The sequence below is a fragment of the Oncorhynchus tshawytscha genome, linkage group LG16 (assembly GCF_018296145.1).
Source record: "Oncorhynchus tshawytscha isolate Ot180627B linkage group LG16, Otsh_v2.0, whole genome shotgun sequence".
Taxonomy (NCBI): domain Eukaryota; kingdom Metazoa; phylum Chordata; class Actinopteri; order Salmoniformes; family Salmonidae; genus Oncorhynchus; species Oncorhynchus tshawytscha.
Window position 1 is genome coordinate 20,693,294 of NC_056444.1, and position 19,647 is coordinate 20,712,940.

General features: G+C 43.8%; 1 protein-coding gene across 2 annotated transcripts; it reads right to left on the reverse strand.

Annotated features, from left to right (window-relative positions):
* Window positions 1–3,441: 3,441 nt before the first annotated feature.
* On the reverse strand, window positions 3,442–18,318 carry arxa (aristaless related homeobox a). Of its 2 annotated transcripts, none has more exons than XM_024403228.2 (5): window positions 17,872–18,318; window positions 16,815–17,376; window positions 14,481–14,526; window positions 12,321–12,652; window positions 3,442–5,049 (listed from the first exon to the last, which is right to left on the reverse strand). In XM_024403228.2, the coding sequence occupies exons 1-5, from the start codon at window positions 18,056–18,058 to the stop codon at window positions 4,788–4,790; spliced, it is 1,389 nt and encodes a 462-aa protein (XP_024258996.1). In that variant the 5' UTR covers window positions 18,059–18,318; the 3' UTR covers window positions 3,442–4,787. The 2 variants fall into 2 exon arrangements, with proteins under 2 accessions (XP_024258996.1, XP_042154880.1); XM_042298946.1 differs by having other exon boundaries at window positions 4,925–5,049; window positions 12,309–12,652.
* Window positions 18,319–19,647: the final 1,329 nt, after the last annotated feature.

Consider the following 19,647-nt stretch of genomic DNA (forward strand, 5'->3'; position numbering starts at 1 on the left):
TTAAACGGCATGATTTTTACACAGGTGCGCCTTGTGCTGGGGTAATAAAAGGCCACTCTAAAATGTGCTGTTTTGTCACACAACGCAATGACACAGATATCTCAAGTTTTGATGGGAGTGTGCAATTGGCATGCTGACTGCAGGAATGTCCAACAGAGCTGTTGCCAGATAACTGAATGTTAATTTCTCTACCAATGTCATTTTTGAGAATTTGGCCATACATCCACCTGGCCTCACAACCACAGACCACGTGTAACCATGCCAGCCCAGGACCTCCACATCTGTCTGAGTTCTCAATAGTATTTGTCTAATAAAGCCCTTTTGTGTGGGAAAACTCATTCTGATTGGCTGGGCCTGGCTCCCCAATGGGTGGCCCACCCATAGCTGTGGATGTCAAATCTGTAGATTAGGGCCTAATGAAATCATTTTAATTTAATGATTTCCTTCTGTGATCTGTGAATCAGTATCTTTGAAATTGTTGCATGTTGCGTTTATCTTTGTTGAGTATATTTATTAAATCACATCGTGAAGGTGGGTTTAACACTTAATGGAGGTTTTTATTCTACTTTTACCAGATGAAATCATCAGTGGCGCGGCTTTTGTATGTATGCTTTCCTTTCCTCGAGCTCTGCGGAAGGAAAAAGCATCCTATTCACAGCAGCAGCAATGTGCACGTCAATCCACGTGCGTTCCTGCATGGGCGAATAACTGGGTTTTTCAATAAGGCTGTGATTCCCGAATCACCTCCCAAACAAGACTTCGCAATAATTCGACGTTGTCCTAGACTAATAAAGAGCGAACGAGTCGTATTGTATGCGTGATGTTAAGCTTTATTGCCTGTCCTCTTTGACCAGAATGGCGGCGTTGAGCAAAGCGTCGGACAAGGTCTTCTTTGATGAGGTAATTAACGGCCTATTCTATCCCTATTATTCATAGCGCGGTGGAACATGTAAGTACCAGGAAGGGTGTCAAAGGGAGAGCCGGTCCTATTGCTGTGTCCCTCTTGTTCGTCATGAAAGGACAGCTATGAGACGATAAACCGCTTAATACAGCCAGCTAATTGGATGAGAGCGAAGGGGAGCGTATGGAATTAAGGGGGAGAAGGAAAAAAAGGACTAGAGTGCCAGAGGCCTACCTATTCACTCCTTTTATTCACCTCCATCTCCTCCTCTCTCTCCCCAACTCCTCTCATCAGTCTGCGTCACTAGTCCGAGGGGAGGCGAGATGGCTCCTCATCAAAACAGCTTATAGAGCGCCTCACGGGAACGGGGTGAGGAGAGGAGTGATTGGGGCTATTCTGTTGGAAGGGTTCGGTGGGAGAGAGGATCCTGGAGAGTCGGAAATCAGCGGTCAAATCAGTCTCGCGCAGACCAGGGATGTAAGCTATATGATGAAATGGGTGCGTCATTGTGGAGAGCAATTTTAGACATCTCTAATAGGCAACCTTTATAAGAAGATTGTGGTCGTGTTGGCCATAGGTCTATATATTCTCATTTTTACTCAAAATGTCCCCTATTTGAAAATGTTATATTATTATATTCAGAAACTATTCATAGATATATCTTAAAAAGGAACTTTCATTATTTGATGTATAGACCTACATTATGGCGTTTTCAAAGTCGTTTGAATCCGAGAGCCTATCCAATCTACAGGCCATTCTCTGTCAAAGAATGTTCAATATTATCTAATGTGCGCGCACCTAACAAGTGAGAATTAGTAGAACCATGAACAAGTGGCCACGACAACTTATTTCAATCTTCTCGTCTTTTTCTCGCTCTGGAAAGAAAGTTTAAGCCTCGAGCGCAGCGGGTCACCTGCCTCCTGCGAAGCCCCAGGCATTCCCCAGATATTAGGGGCAAATGGGTCTGCCATTCATTAGTTTATGTTCACAATAAGACCTCATATACAATCTTTTACATAAAAACACGCTCTATTGGTCTTTTTTCCCCATAGAATGAGAATTTTGAAAACACTCAGAGTTCACATAGAAGGGGAGGGTTTGGGTACAAGAGAATTATTATTATTTATTTTTTTTGTGTCTTTATTTTGCGTAATAGTCCCTTGAGCGCAGAGAGCGAGTGTGCAGTTGTGTGTACATAGCAGGTCAGATTGGCGCGTAATGCAGGCTCGAGGTGGGTGGCAAGGGGGGTCTTTAGTACGCGGTATTTATGGAAATATTAAGTGTCAAATTAGGACTGATCCAGCCGGAGAAAGTTGAGTTTGCCACCCCCACCTTTCTCTCTCTCTCTCTCTCTCTCTCTCTCTCTCTCTCTCGCTCTCTCTGTCTCTGTCTCTCTCTCCGACACGCACATAATTTCCATCTTTGATTGCGTTATCATTACATCCATCTGATCTGATGTCATTCTGTCTTGGATTTGCAGGTGTATTAAACAAGGCCGATGAAAGAAAAGGGTTTCCACCAGAGCGAGACTATAAAAACGGACTAAATTAATCCGAAAGGTAATTTCACGCGGTTTGGTCCGAGACCATGGACGGGTCAAACGGGCGAGAATGACTTAGGTGAAAGGAAGCGCATTGATGGCGCGTAATAGAACCGCTTCTTAGGGATTTGGGGAATTAAATCGTGGGTAGAGGGATGGATGAAAGCAGGGAGGGTAGAAGAGGGGGACTCGAGAGAAAGACGTTTTGATAAAGTGGTTTGTTACTTCATTAATGACAAAGGGACTCGCTTCCATCGACATGGCATTACCGATGTTAACACCAATTTAGCGCCTTTAAAAGTTTTTAAAGCGCGTTTTGTAGAGGGCCCCAAATAAAGTGGGCGATCTAATTGAAAACCCCTCGCCTTTGTCGCCCGTTTCACATGTGGGGATTTAGCTCATGAATATATGGGTCTGTATTTTGTCAACTCGGCTGGAGAGACCAGACGCACACAGCGGCCTAGAATTATATCTGCCATTGCTGAACTAATCTATTTTCTCTTTCAGTTAGCCTATCCAAGGTGACCAGCCACCATAGTGCCTATGAAAATAGGACTGTACTCCCGTTCTCAGCTCCTCACACTCACAACTGAATTATTTTCATTTCTGGTGAGCCTCTCCTTTTAAATTAAACTTGAAAACAGTTTAGATCCGTTTTGGATCTATTTCCAAACGACTTTTAAATTGTTAAATTATGGTAATATTCTTTAACATTAATGTAAGTCCTGCAATTTAATAAGCAATTACTTATAATAAAGGTTATTTTGATATAGACCTATATTATATGAAATTCTATGATAGTGGGTCTGAATATTTCTCATAATTCAAGGAAATGTGATGAATGTAATTCCATGTTTAATCATTAAAACAACCTCATTGGATCTAACTCTTTATGCTATAATTTTACAATTCCTTTTCAAACATAGAATGGATTCATAAACTAATTTTGTTTTGAGGCATTCATTATAATATTATTTATAAATATGCAAGACAACATCAGTTTAGTCATAACAATTTTATTAATAGTTCTATAATTCTATTTCACCATTTTTTAATTCCTGGGCATTTGTCAGTTCTATAAGGGGTTTAAATAATAATCTAAAGCATATTTCATTTCACCACTTTCATTTATTCAATTCTCTTTTTTCCATCTATTATTAAACCAGGAAATGTAGACAATCACTTTAAACAATTAAAAATAAATCCTGCCCTGCACTCAATCTGTTGTGGAACAGTTTTGACATAAATAATCATCTAAAAACCTATGATATTCCATAAACACGGGGGAATTTTACACAGGGACACATTCATACTCATAAAACACTACACCAAGTGCAACTTCTCAAAACATTGTCTTTTTGAAATATACAAGGCTCTGTTTTGAAAATCATCCTTTTTTGTTTTGTTTTTCATTTTTACAATAATATTTACAGCAGTTTACTTTCTTTCTCACACAGTTCAGATATAAGAGACACTGGATAGAATCTAAACTTCACTTCATTTGTCCTTTAGTCAAACTCAATTAGCTGAACATTTGTAGATTTTCTTCCAATAACTCTTCCAGATGATAATGTAAGTATCAGTGAAGACAAAAGAACAAACTCGATGCAGATTATTGAGCCAGCAACAGGTTGGGTTGCAGAGGAGGACAGAAAGGTCTATGGACAGGTTGGTTGCTTTGGCTTGGATGGAGACCTCCTCAGACTGCTATGGCACTGAGTTCATGTGGTCCAGACAAATGCCACAGTCTCCACTGTTCCTAGTTCTGGTTCATTCTTTCTCTCTCCCCGGAGTCGAGTGAGCGCGCATGTGTGTGTGTGTGTGTGTGTGTGTGTGTTTGTGTGTGTCCAACCAGCAGGTAGTCATGGAGTTTACCCTGCTGAGATCGTAGTTTATATCTGTCACAGAAAAGAAAGTGGACTTTGTGAACCAGGAAGCATGAGCTAGAGATGGGTTAACACAATATGGAGGTGTGTGTGTGTCAGATTCTGGAAGAAAGGGCTCTACAGCTAAAGGTTACGCTCATCCAGGAGACCTGGAAGAGTGGGGGGGGATGATGCTCTCACACACACACACACACACACACACACAGCGCTCTGGTTTGCCAGTGCTATTTGAATTTGGTCGTGCTTTTTGTTTGAGGGTAAGAGGTATGGGGAAGGGGGCTGTTGGGAAAGGAGTCTTCAGCCCAGAGAGGATCAGGGTTTAGGAGACAGAGATCAGGGGTCAGGGTTGGATCCATCCACCACTCCTTTCCCAGATCTGCAGGGATATGAGAGGTGGAGAGGGGGGACAGGGGATGGACAGAAGCTTAGGAAAGAGAGTGCTGGGTGGGGTAACAGCTGTTCAGCACACCTCCTTCCCAGGAGCTCCGCTGGGCAGGATGTTGAGCTGGGTGATCTGAGCAGAGTGCTCTTTAGCCTTCAGCCTCAGAGCTGCAATACTGGAGGCCCTGCGATCCGCTGCAGCTAAGGAGGAGGGAGAGGAGGAAGAAGGTTCGGAGAGGACTGGCGGAGGGTTGGAGGGAGTCTCGACTGGCGGGGCAGGCTGGCGGAGGAGTGCAGCGGCGGTGGAAGCACTGGTCAGAGGGCCCATACTGGAGAAGAGCCTGAAAGAGAAGCAGGGATGACCGATGAAGAGATGGGAGAAAGAAGAGAGTGTTAGACCAGAATGTCAATGGCTTCTCCAGGTATTTGCAATCACCAGCATTTTTACACCAGTGCAGAAAAAAAGGATATAAGAAGAGGAAGCCACTTTAGATTATTGAGATACATGCCATGTGTTTGGAGTGTGTGTCTGTTTTGGCACCTCCGCTAACAGCTTGGTTGTCAGCATCACACTGTCAGCTAATTACTATCAACACTGACATGAATGCACACCAACATAGTCTCATGAGCAAAACACCCCAAGCAACATTTAGGGCTGAAAACTAACATCCTACTGAGACCAACAAAGGTAGAGGTCTGGGGGACCTGCTCTGTCTACGTAATAGTACTGAGGATGATGGATGCTGTTGGTCACCAGTGTAAGGTGGTGTTATAGGATACAGTATAGATGTGAGATGGTGTTATAGGATACAGTACAGGTGTGAGATGGGGTTATAGGGTATAGTACAGGTGTGAGGTGGTGTTATAGGGTATAGTACAGGAGTGAGGTGGTGTTATAGGGTACAGTACAGGTGTGACGTGGTGTTATAGGATACAGCACAGGTGTGAGATGGTGTTATAGGGTACAGTACAGGTGTCAGGTGGTGTTATAGGATACAGTAGTGAGGTGGTGTTATAGGATACAGTACAGGTGTGAGGTGGTGTTATAGGATACAGTACAGGTGTGAGGTGGTGTTATAGGGTACAGTACATGTGTGAGGTGGTGTTATAGGATACAGTAGTGAGGTGGTGTTATAGGGTACAGTACAGGTGTGAGGTGGTGTTATAGGATACAGTACAGGTGTGAGGTGGTGTTATAGGGTACAGTAGTGAGGTGGTGTTATAGGGTACAGTACAGGTATGAGATGGTATTATAGGGTACAGTGGTGAGGTGGTGTTATAGGATACAGTACAAGTGTGAGGTGGTGTTATAGGGTGCAGTACAGGTGTGAGGTGGTGTTATAGGGTACAGGTGTGAGATGGTGTTATAGGGTACAGGTGTGAGGTGGTGTTATCGGATACAGTACAGGTGTGAGATGGTGTTATAGGGTACAGTACAGGTGTGAGGTGGTGTTATAGGGTACAGTACAGGTGTGAGATGGTGTTATAGGATACAGTACAGGTGTGAGATGGTGTTATAGGGTACAGTACATGTGTGAGGTGGTGTTATAGGGTACAGTAGTGAGGTGGTGTTGCAGGGTACAGTACAGGTGTGAGATGGTGTTATAGGATACAGTACAGGTGTGAGATGGTGTTATAGGGTACAGTACAGGTGTGAGATGGTGTTACAGGGTAGGGTACAGTAGTGAGGTGGTGTTATAGGGTACAGTACAAGTGTGAGGTGGTGTTATAGGGTGCAGTACAGGTGTGAGGTGGTGTTATAGGGTACAGGTGTGAGATGGTGTTATAGGGTACAGGTGTGAGGTGGTGTTATCGGATACAGTACAGGTGTGAGATGGTGTTATAGGGTACAGTACAGGTGTGAGGTGGTGTTATAGGGTACAGTACAGGTGTGAGATGGTGTTATAGGATACAGTACAGGTGTGAGATGGTGTTATAGGGTACAGTACATGTGTGAGGTGGTGTTATAGGGTACAGTAGTGAGGTGGTGTTGCAGGGTACAGTACAGGTGTGAGATGGTGTTATAGGATACAGTACAGGTGTGAGATGGTGTTATAGGGTACAGTACAGGTGTGAGATGGTGTTATAGTGTACAGTAGTGTGGTGGTGTTATCGGGTATAGTAGTGAGGTGTGTTACAGGATACAGTACAGGTTTGAGGTGGTGTTATAGGGTGCACTACAGGTGTGAGGTGGTGTTATAGGGTACAGGTGTGAGATGGTGTTATAGGGTACAGTACAGGTGTGAGATGGTATTATAGGGTACAGTAGTGAGGTGGTGTTATAGGATACAGTACAAGTGTGAGGTGGTGTTATAGGGTGCAGTACAGGTGTGAGGTGGTGTTATAGGGTACAGGTGTGAGATGGTGTTTTAGGGTACAGTAGTGAGATGGTGTTATAGGGTACAGTACAGTAGTGAGATGGTGTTATAGGGTACAGTACAGGTGTGAGATGGTGTTATAGGGTACAGGTGTGAGGTAGTGTTATAGGGTACAGTACAGTAATGAGGTGGTGTTATAGGGTACAGGTGTGAGGTGGTGTTATAGGGTACAGTACAGGTGTGAGATGGTGTTATAGGGTACAGTACAGGTGTGAGGTGGTGTTATATGGTACAGTAGTGAGGTGGTGTTATAGGTTACAGTACAGGTGTGAGGTGGTGTTATAGGGTACAGTAGTGAGGTGGTGTTAAAGGATACAGTACAGGTGTGAGGTGGTGTTATAGGGTACAGTACAGGTGTGAGATGGTGTTATAGGGTACAGTACAGGTGTGAGATGGTGTTATAGGGTACAGTACATGTGTGAGGTGGTGTTATAGGGTACAGTACATGTGTGAGGTGGTGTTACAGGGTACAGTACAGGTGTGAGATGGTGTTATGGGGTACAGTAGTGAGGTGGTGTTATAGGGTACAGTACAGGAGTGAGGTGGTGTTATAGGGTACAGTACAGGTGTGAGGTGGTGTTATAGGGTACAGTACAGGTGTGAGGTGGTGTTACAGGGTACAGTAGTGAGGTGGTGTTATAGGGTACAGTACAGGTGTGAGATGGTGTTATAGGGTACAGTACATGTGTGGGGTGGTGTTATAGGATACAGGTGTGAGGTGGTGTTATAGGGTACAGTACAGGTGTGAGATGGTGTTATAGGATACAGTACAGGTGTGAGATGGTGTTATAGGGTACAGTACATGTGTGAGGTGGTGTTATAGGGTACAGTAGTGAGGTGGTGTTGCAGGGTACAGTACAGGTGTGAGATGGTGTTATAGGATACAGTACAGGTGTGAGATGGTGTTATAGGGTACAGTACAGGTGTGAGATGGTGTTATAGTGTACAGTAGTGTGGTGGTGTTATCGGGTATAGTAGTGAGGTGGTGTTATAGGATACAGTACAGGTGTGAGATGGTGTTATAGGGTACAGTACATGTGTGAGGTGGTGTTATAGGGTACAGTAGTGAGGTGGTGTTACAGGGTACAGTACAGGTGTGAGATGGTGTTATGGGGTACAGTAGTGAGGTGGTGTTATAGGGTACAGTACAGGTGTGAGGTGGTGTTATAGGGTACAGGTGTGAGGTGGTGTTATAGGGTACAGTACAGGTGTGAGATGGTGTTATAGGGTACAGTAGTGAGGTAGTGTTATAGGGTACAGTACATGTGTGAGGTGGTGTTATAGGATACAGTACAGGTGTGAGATTGTGTTATAGGGTACAGTACAGGTGTGAGATGGTGTTATAGGATACAGGTGTGAGATGGTGTTATAGGGTACAGGTGTGAGGTGGTGTTATAGGATACAGTACAGGTGTGAGATAGTGTTATAGGGTACAGTAGTGAGGTGGTGTTATAGGATACAGTACAGATGTGAGATGGTGTTATAGGGTACAGGTGTGAGGTGGTGTTATAGGATACAGTACAGGTGTGAGATGGTGTTATAGGATACAGTACAGGTGTGAGGTGGTGTTATAGGATACAGGTTTGAGATGGTGTTATAGGATACAGTACAGGTGTGAGATGGTGTTATAGGGTACAGGTGTGAGGTGGTGTTATAGGATACAGTACAGGTGTGAGATAGTGTTATAGGGTACTGTAGTGAGGTGCTGTTATAGGATACAGTACAGGTGTGAGATGGTGTTATAGGATACAGTACAGATGTGAGATGGTGTTATAGGGTACAGGTGTGAGGTGGTGTTATAGGATACAGTACAGGTGTGAGATGGTGTTATAGGATACAGTACAGGTGTGAGGTGGTGTTATAGGATACAGGTTTGAGATGGTGTTATAGGATACAGTACAGGTGTGAGATGGTGTTATAGGGTACAGGTGTGAGGTGGTGTTATAGGATACAGTACAGGTGTGAGATAGTGTTATAGGGTACTGTAGTGAGGTGCTGTTATAGGATACAGTACAGGTGTGAGATGGTGTTATAGGATACAGTACAGGTGTGAGGTGGTGTTATAGGGTACAGGTGTGAGATGGTGTTTTAGGGTACAGTACAGGTGTGAGATGGTGTTATAGTGTATAGTACATGTCTGAGGTGGTGTTATAGGGTACAGTACAGGTGTGAGATGGTGATTTTGGGTACAGTAGTGAGATGGTGTTATAGTGTATAGTACATGTGTGATGTGGTGTTATGGGGTACAGTAGTGAGGTGCTGTTATAGGATACAGTACAGTAGTGAGGTGGTGTTACAGGGTACAGTACAGGTGTGAGGTGGTGTTATAGGGTACAGTAGAGGTGTGAGATGGTGTTTTTGGGTACAGTAGTGAGATGGTGTTATAGGGTACAGTACAGGTGTGATGTGGTGTTATAGGGTACAGTAGTGAGGTGGTGTTACAGGGTACAGTACAGGAGTAAGGTGGTGTTATAAGGTACAGGTGTGAGGTGGTGTTATAGGGTACAGTACAGGAGTAAGGTGGTGTTATAAGGTACAGGTGTGAGGTGGTGTTATAGGGTACAGTACAGGTGTGAGATGGTGTTATAGTTTACAGGTGTGAGATGGTGTTTTAGGGTACAGGTGTGAGATGGTGTTTTAGGGTACAGTAGTGAGATGGTGTTATAGTGTACAGTACATGTGTGAGGTGGTGTTATGGGGTACAGTAGTGAGGTGGTGTTACAGGATACAGTACAGGTGTGAGGTGGTGTTATAGGATACAGTACAGGTGTGAGATGGTGTTATAGGGTACAGTACAGGTGTGAGATTGTGTTATAGGGTACAGTACAGGTGTGAGATTGTGTTATAGGGTATAGTACAGGTGTGAGGTGGTGTTATAGGGTACAGTAGAGTAATGAGGTGGTGTTATAGGGTACAGGTGTGAGATGGTGTTATAGGGTACAGTACAGGTGTGAGATTGTGTTATAGGGTATAGTACAGGTGTGAGGTGGTGTTATAGTGTACAGTGGTGAGGTGGGTTTATAGGTTACAGTACATGTGTGAGGTGGTGTTATATGGTACGGTAGTGAGGTGGTGTTACAGGATACAGTACAGGTGTGAGGTGGTGTTTTTGGATACAGTACAGGTGTGAGGTGGTGTTATAGGGTACAGGTGTGAGATGGTGTTTTAGGGTACAGTAGTGAGATGGTGTTATAGTGTACAGTACATGTGTGAGGTGGTGTTATGGGGTACAGTAGTGAGGTGGTGTTACAGGATACAGTACAGGTGTGAGGTGGTGTTTTTGGATACAGTACAGGTGTGAGGTGGTGTTATAGGGTACAGGTGTGAGATGGTGTTTTAGGGTACAGTAGTGAGATGGTGTTATAGTGTACAGTACATGTGTGAGGTGGTGTTATGGGGTACAGTAGTGAGGTGGTGTTATAGGGTACAGTACAGGTGTGAGGTGGTGTTATAGGGTACAGTAGTGAGGTGGTGTTACAGGATACAGTACAGGTGTGAGGTGGTGTTATAGGGTACAGTACAGGTGTGAGATGGTGTTATAGGATACAGTACAGGTGTGAGGTGGTGTTATAGGATACAGGTTTGAGATGGTGTTATAGGGTACAGGTGTGAGGTGGTGTTATAGGATACAGTACAGGTGTGAGATGGTGTTATAGGGTACAGGTGTGAGGTGGTGTTATAGGATACAGTACAGGTGTGAGATAGTGTTATAGGGTACTGTAGTGAGGTGCTGTTATAGGATACAGTACAGGTGTGAGATGGTGTTATAGGATACAGTACAGGTGTGAGATGGTGTTAAAGTGTATAGTACATGTCTGAGGTGGTGTTATAGGGTACAGTACAGGTGTGAGATGGTGATTTTGGGTACAGTAGTGAGATGGTGTTATAAGGTATAGTACATGTGTGATGTGGTGTTATGGGGTACAGTCGTGAGGTGCTGTTATAGGATACAGTACAGTAGTGAGGTGGTGTTACAGGGTACAGTACAGGTGTGAGGTGGTGTTATAGGGTACAGTACAGTAGTGAGGTGGTGTTACAGGGTACAGTACAGGTGTGAGGTGGTGTTATAGGGTACAGGTGTGAGATGGTGTTATAGGGTACAGTACAGGTGTGAGATGGTGTTATAGGGTACAGTACAGGTGTGAGATTGTGTTATAGGGTACAGTACAGGTGTGAGATTGTGTTATAGGGTATAGTACAGGTGTGAGGTGGTGTTATAGGGTACAGTAGAGTAATGAGGTGGTGTTATAGGGTACAGGTGTGAGATGGTGTTATAGGGTACAGTACAGGTGTGAGATTGTGTTATAGGGTATAGTACAGGTGTGAGGTGGTGTTATAGTGTACAGTGGTGAGGTGGGTTTATAGGTTACAGTACATGTGTGAGGTGGTGTTATATGGTACGGTAGTGAGGTGGTGTTACAGGATACAGTACAGGTGTGAGGTGGTGTTATAGGATACAGTACAGGTGTGAGGTGGTGTTATAGGGTACAGGTGTGAGATGGTGTTTTAGGGTACAGTAGTGAGATGGTGTTATAGTGTACAGTACATGTGTGAGGTGGTGTTATGGGGTACAGTAGTGAGGTGGTGTTACAGGATACAGTACAGGTGTGAGGTGGTGTTATAGGATACAGTACAGGTGTGAGGTGGTGTTATAGGGTACAGGTGTGAGATGGTGTTTTAGGGTACAGTAGTGAGATGGTGTTATAGTGTACAGTACATGTGTGAGGTGGTGTTATGGGGTACAGTAGTGAGGTGGTGTTATAGGGTACAGTACAGGTGTGAGGTGGTGTTATAGGGTACAGTAGTGAGGTGGTGTTACAGGATACAGTACAGGTGTGAGGTGGTGTTATAGGGTACAGTACAGGTGGGAGATGGTGTTATAGGATACAGTACAGGTGTGAGATGGTGTTATATGGTACAGTAATGAGGTGGTGTTATAGGGTACAGGTGTGAGGTGGTGTTATAGGATACAGTACAGGTGTGAGGTGGTGTTATAGGGTACAGTACAGGTGTGAGATGGTGTTATAGGGTTTACAGTAGTGAGGTGGTGTTATAGGGTACAGTAGTGAGGTGGTGTTATAGGGTACAGTACAGGTGTGAGATGGTGTTATAGGGTACAATACAGGTGTGAGTTGGTATTATAGGATACAGTACAGGTGTGAGGTGGTGTTATAGGGTACAGTACAGGTGTTAAGTATACAAGTTTATGAAAGTAGAGGTACCTATTGTCTCACCTGCCGAAGGTGGGTCCCATGAAGGCAGGGTGACGGAACATAGCGGCTGTACCCAGGAATGTTCCGAGGCCCAGCGGTGTCCCTAGGTGCTGGCCTGTGTGGTTGCTATGGGGATGAGCTAGACCAGGAAATGCAGCTGCTGCGGCAGCAGCAGCTGTCCAGGCAGACTCTAGGACAGGGTGAGGGTGTGGGGGAAAGGGACCGCCATCCAGGTAGTGGCTGAGGGGGTGGGCTGCTGACAGGGGGCCAGGGAAAGGGAGTCCAGAGGGGTGCGTCTGGACACCTGCCTTTTCACGCTTACGCCACTTAGCACGACGATTCTGAAACCATACCTATAGAGAGAGTGGGAGAGAGGTCAGAGGTTAGCTAACATAGAAATACGTAGGCTACATTTAATTTTGTATAGGTTTATTAGATTTAGTGAATAGATACATTTTAGCAGAATAAAACAAAGGTGTCTGCCTATGCTGGCTTCCTACAAATTGATCATGAGAAACATGAACGACTTTGGAGCTATATAAGGTGACAAGGTTATTTAGGCAGCTGCCTATATTTGGAAGACCGGGAATCCCTTGCTGTGCCACATCGAACCTGCTCGAGCACAAGCTCCTGTGTAAACGGAAGATCCCATCGCTCTGGTTCATGAGGTGACAAACAGGCAGAAAGTCAGCGGTAATTACACAAGCACTAAAAACCCGCGCTCCCTCATGGTCCGTTAGTCTAAAGTTCGCTAATTAAAATCAGTTCCCCCTGCAGTCTGACTGATAGACTGAGATCGGTGTGGCGCGCCGTAATTAAGAACCGTGTTAACAAAAGATGGGGAGAATAGCAGCTGAACAGAGTCCAATAACAATTAATGCGCTTTAAATTAAATTCTTCAAAATGTTGAACAAGTCATTTCCAAAGGGTATTTAACTTTCCCACGCCCCCCTTGCCTATTGCGCTGCTGAAACAGGGGCTCTAACAATGGAAGAAAATGTCAACAGTAAGAGAAAGTGAACGATATTAGCCCTGCGCGCACACACACACTATTCCGTTGGAAGCTGTTTAGCATTACACGGCCCCTCGGGAATGTACGAGTTTTATCACCTCCCGATGGCGCCCGTTAAGTGATTTGTTCACCTACGGTCCGGCGAAGGGACATCTGTTGTTTTATACCGGCCGTAACCCCGGATGGAGCATCGCTGTGTTTGAACTGTCTCTTTGGTTATGAGCCCTGGGCTAATACATGCAAGCCACGCTCTCTATGGAGAGATAGGAGAGGAGAGGAGTGGAGATGGGGGGGGAGCAAACACCTTTAATGGTCCCTCATTCGCTCCAAGTGCAAAGCATCGGATCAATGCGGCTCTATTGCAATCACAAAATGAGAAATCAAATAGCATTATTCTGCAGCCACCCCTTTCTCCCCCTCCCCTCTCCTCTCTTTCTCTCCATCTCCATCTCCCCCTCCCTCTCTCTCTTCCTCCCTCTCCACCTCATACACCTCCTCTCTCTCTCTCTCGTTCCGGCGATGGTAATTCAAACACCATTTTCTCCCTGAGAATAGCTCGTGTTTGCTCTTGGACTAAGTGCGCTTTTATGAATCGTCCGCGTCCGCTTAATTACCGTTAAAACGTCCCTCGGTGCATGTAATAACTTCCAATAACAGGATGGAGCTTCGCTACGCAGCGATTGGGGTCATTTAACACATTTCAGGGTAGTAAATCACTCAGACCCTCATAAAGACTTTTATCCATAGGCTACTGCTAAAGGCCTGAACTTGTGCCAACTTTATTGTATGCGTCATGTCAACACAAAAACACAGCAAATAACGTAGGAATATTGGGAAATACAAATAATTATAGACTTAGTAAAATTATGATTCTATGAAGGTGTAAATCTGAAGATGCTTGGAAATTATGTTAGGCCTACATTGTATAAATATGCATTTGCCGTTTTTGATTATTATAACAAGACAAAGGCCTAATAATAATAAAATAGGAATTGTTTCATTACATACTCTAAGCCTAAGTGGTACTGGCCTTTATATTCGTTTCTAATTTGGTAGGCTATTTATTTCAATAACCTATTTGAAATGATTAAGTGTTATTATATAACCATTTTAGTTGAAAGCGACAGTCAGCCATAATTGCAGCAATAAAACGTTAAAAAGCCACTTACTTGGACGCGCGCCTCGGTCAGATCCAGCCGCATCGCAAGCTCTTCTCTGAAAAGGCAAGAAAATAGGTTACCGTTTTTGATCGTGAACTCGAATGTTTTTTTTTATCTCTCCCGCACCCGTAACAATACAAGAAAATAGTTATTTTTTAGACACCGAAAACCCACAGAGAAACGACGGTCCTTTATGCTATTTTCCTTACGATGGTTTGAGGAAAATTGTCAGGGTGATTGTATTGTAATCTGTCTTTTTCCCCATAATAGCTGCCTTATACAATGGCTTTCTTTAGAGTCAGTGGAACAACATAATGGTGGAATTTGGAAATAATGACATCCAAACTATCACAAAGACATCATGCGCTTGGCTGAAATAGAAGTCTATACATGCACAAATTGATTACCACAATTTCGCCTTAGAAATAATAAACGCACAAAAACATCGATCAACAATAGAATATTTATTATTTGGCTCATGTTGCCATTGTTAAATAATATTTTCCAAATCCCCGTTTAAAACATATTTTCTATTCCTTATCTTGATCGTGTTCTACAGATGATTTACCTTACTGAAAGTGATAGGCTAACCCGTCTGTCTGCTGCATGCATGAAAAAAATTGACATTCTGAAGCCTGTTGTACATTTCATTATGCGTAGTAATATTCCATTCTGTAATAGTACAATTATAATAAGATAATAGGCTAATTAGAAAAATCTCATCTCAAATCTAAATATTCAACTCTACATGTGGTGTCCTGAAAACACATAGGCCTAGCTAGAATACATTTGCTTTTACAACAATATTAGGTTTTCATTAATGGTTGAAAAAAATACTTACATTTGAAATTCCCTTAAAGCCCTACATTTTGTAGTCTATTGCATCAAAAAAATAAGTAGGACTTACTCGTGTATAAAAAATGTTTTAAAAAACGTATCTAGAGGCAGGTAGCCTAGTGGTTAGAGCGTTGGGTCAGTAACCGAAAGGTTGCTGAATCGAATCCCCGATCTGACAAGATAAATAGAGATAAATCTGTCGTTCTTCCCCTGAACAAGGCAGTTAACCCACTGTTCCCCGGTAGGCCGTCAATGTAAATAAGAATTTGTTCTTAACTGACTTGCCTAGTTAAATATAGGTTACATTTAAACATTTATTTTTATTTTTATGTTTTATTTAGAGCAGCCTTAGCAGTGACTTACTCTCAATTCATTAGTCAGAAGAAAAACTATTGCATTCCATGACGTGATTGTGGAGCAAAACATAATGAGTCTGAAATATAATTATATGCTAGTAGCCTATGTGTAGCCTTAACAAAAATGAAAAAATAGACACGATTTAATATTTGACACTGCCAAAAACATTATTTGCCTTTAATTGTCAGGAACAGATGATTTGTGTGAAATGCTGTTTTCACGTTCTCTGTTCTCTCGAGATGCGTAGCCTAGACCTTCAGCTAATGAATGAATAAAGAAAGAGTTGACGTGCGCGTCATCGTGTGTGTGCATGTGTGTGGGTGTGTGTGTGTGTGTGCGTTTTATACTCTTGAGCTTGGGCAGGCTCAGAAACCTACATTTCGTTGAATCGATCAGCAGTGCGCACGGACGAGCTGCCACCAGCTATTTTTCCATATGAGAATAATATCCATATCGCCGATAACAATGAGATTAGGTAAATGTGACAAAACGGATGGGTTCTCTCACTTTAAGCTATTGTTCTGCCTTATGTAAGGCACTGATTCGGTAACATGGTAGGTGTCAACTCACCAGTCTCGAATTATAGCTGGGTTGAATTAGCTAAGTGGATAAAAAGTGGACTGTTTTCTAGGCCTACTATTTATTACATAAATAAATAGTGACGATAAAGTGTTTTAATGTTGTTACCACAAACATCACAATTAAAATATAGGCATCATAAATGACAAGGCATGTTTGACCTCATGTTATAAAAGTTGATACACCATTGTATGATATAGCAGATTTGTGACATTCTTTCACATTATTCTGAGTTATATGTTTGCCTCTGGTAGTTTTATCTCAGGCTCTGTAAAGATAAAATAATGTTATATTTTCCAACTATTCCATTATTATTATTATGATTATTATTATTACTAAAGTAGGCACACTGCTACTTGTTGTTCGTTATGTGGCATACAACTAATGAGGCTTAGACGAAAAAAGTGTAACGTGAAATAGAAACGTCTATCCAAAACGTGCATTTAACGAAATGTTGTCATGGTTGGGTGACATTGTTGCAGGTGTTACAACAATGATGGCGTTAATGTTAGGGATGTTGCATATGAATGAATACCTGCGTTTGTGCTGTAACTGTAGACAATACTGTACCTGGTGAAGACGTCGGGGTAGTGTGTCTTCTGGAAAGCCCTCTCCAGCTCCTCCAGCTGATAGCTGGTGAATGTAGTCCTGTATCTTCTTTGCTTGCGTTTTAGCATTCCTTCCTCCGAATCACTGCCTGCCGACAGACACACGCTGTCCTCGCCGTCCCTCACGTCTCCATCCCCGGCGTGGAGGCTCTCCCTCTCGTCGTCCTTCGGGGAGAGACCCATCGTCTCCCCGCAGCTCTCCTCCTCTTTTCCCGCGTCCTCGTCAAACTTCATCGACCCTAACTCGCCCAGCCTTAGTCCAGGCCCATCTTCCGGTCCTTCAGTGGGACTCTGGCCTCCCTCTCCCCGGATCAGGGACGCGTTCTCCCGGTACGATTTGCTCCGGCTGATGCTCACCTGTGGAGCCTGGATGATTTTGAGGCTCTCACAGGCTTGGTCCACCAGGAGCCTCTCCTTGTCCAATTTCTCCCCTATGTCAAGAACTAAACCCCGGCCGTGGTCCAGGTACTTCCCCCCTGGTCCGTAGAGCCGGCGCATCTTTGGTGGAAGGTGCATGTCTGTATCTAGGGATAGGGGATCTTTAGTCGAGCCGATAGTGAGGGTGTCAAAGGTATGGAGAGGATGACGAGGCATGTGCAAGTGCAGGAAAAGCAAATGGAGACCGGAGCGCAACAAGGCGCATGGTCCAATGCAAAGTTATGCACAATGCATTAAAGTGAGAATGTTTGAATAAACTTGAAAATGTATTATTTCTGTCTACAATTGCATGCACATTTGAGTAGCCTATGTATCGTATCAACGATCAAGTTGACAGATATCTTATTTTCCACTGTCGCACTACCTCAGACACTTTTAAATCTGATGGACCATTATTAGCAAATGTTTACTTCCATTCTGCAGTCAGCTGTAGCCAATGCTTTATGTTGATGGTTTATTATCATGTTATAAACACACACCGTTATATTGCCTATATTCCATAACTAAAACATGTAATTGGAGCATGCAGCAACCCTTTCCCAAGTTGGAGAGCCATGTTTTCATGAGCGGGGTTGTCTTACCTTCGGTCTGCTTGTCGTGCTCCTGTCTCCCGGGTAGAGCTGTCAAACTTTGCGCCCCTATCAGCCTGACTTTACAGGGGCTCGGTCGGCCCAGAATACTGTCTATACAATAGGAGGAGAGCAGAGTGGGCGATTTACTCTTACATTCTCCCCGGTCGTGGATATCTTCTTCGAACTGACTAGTCATTTTGATCTGTTTAGTGAAGCGCTTATTTGACAGGAGAGCGGCAGTAGCCTAAATATGATCCTCACTCACCCTCCCTCACTCTCTTTCTTTCTCTCTCTTTCCCTCACTCTCTCAATTTCCCCCTCTCTCTCTCTCTCTCTCTCTCTCCCTCTCTCTCTCTGACGTTCCGAGATTGTTCCTCTCACTATCCCTCCCTACCCACCGTTAATGACAGAAACTGTTGGCTGGCTCAAGCCCCGCTCTCCGCGTGTTCGCATTGACGTGTGTTATATCCCCTGATTGGCTCGCGTCGGGGAAAGAGAAGCTTTATATATTTTAGCTGTTAAACTTAATTTTGGAGAAACGGAGAAAAACAAAGCTTGCGGTGGAACCCGGTTCCGATGGATTGAACTCAGTATTCGATTTTCCTTTTGGATTTCAAAGGGATATTGTAGGCCTACAATATAATATACTGCTAATAATAATTATAATAGCCCAACAATAGTAACAATAATAATAATAATAATTACAACAACAACAATAATAATAAAGACATTATATTGGCCTATCCAAATATGGGTTATTTTGTTGAGTTAAATAATCATGCATCATAGTTCAGCCCTTCAGTTAAAGGAAAATTCCACCCCAAAACTATCTTTGGGTATTTGTTTCATTAGTTAATTGTTGAGATAGTCTAAAATGTTTTGCATGTCAGCAATCAAGTTTTCAATATATACTGTATATAACTTTCAAAATACAAAAATACAGCAGGTATGTTGCAAAACGCAGCATCATGTGATGCAAAACGCATATTTCTGTATTTTGAAGGTTATATACTGTGTGTTGGGATGGGATGTGTGAAACTTACTCCTCAGCCTGAAGTCTCCCGCTAGCTTTTGAGGTGGCGAGATTGACTAAGATGCTTGAGGAGGGCGGTCAGGTGTTTGTGAGGTCCTGAGTTCACACCAGTTATGGGCCAAATCGGGTTGAGGTGGTACTCGCTAAGCAAGCAGCGTGATGCCCTTTACAGTGGTGCCGTGACCCGGATCTACAGTGGCGCTTAGCTCAATGCTGGGGTCGCCGTTGAGTACGTACGTTTATATTTATTTATTTATGGTACTTTTTACCCTTTTTTCTCTCCAATTTCGTGATTACAGTCTTGTCCCCATTGCTGCAACTCCTGTACGGACTCGGGAAAGGCGAAGGTCGAGAGCCACGTGTCCTCCGAAAAACTACCCCGCCAAGCTGCACTGCTTCCTGACACACTGACCTGCTTAACCCGGAACCCAGCCGCACCAAATCTGTCGGAGGAAACACCATACAGCTGGCAACCGAAGTCAGCGTGCATGCGCCAGGCCGCCACAAGAAGTCACGAGAGCGCGATGGGACAAGGACATCCCAGCCGACCAAACCCTCCCCTAACCCGGACTACGCTGTGCCAATTTCTTGTGCCGGCTCATGGGTTGGATCGAACCTGGATCTGTACTGACACCTCTAGCACTGTGATGCAGTGCCTTAGACCGCTGTGCCCCTCGGGAGGCCCCCGTTGAATGTAGCACATGGCAATGTGTGAAACGTTCTCAGCCTGAAGTGTCCCTCTTGTGTTGCCT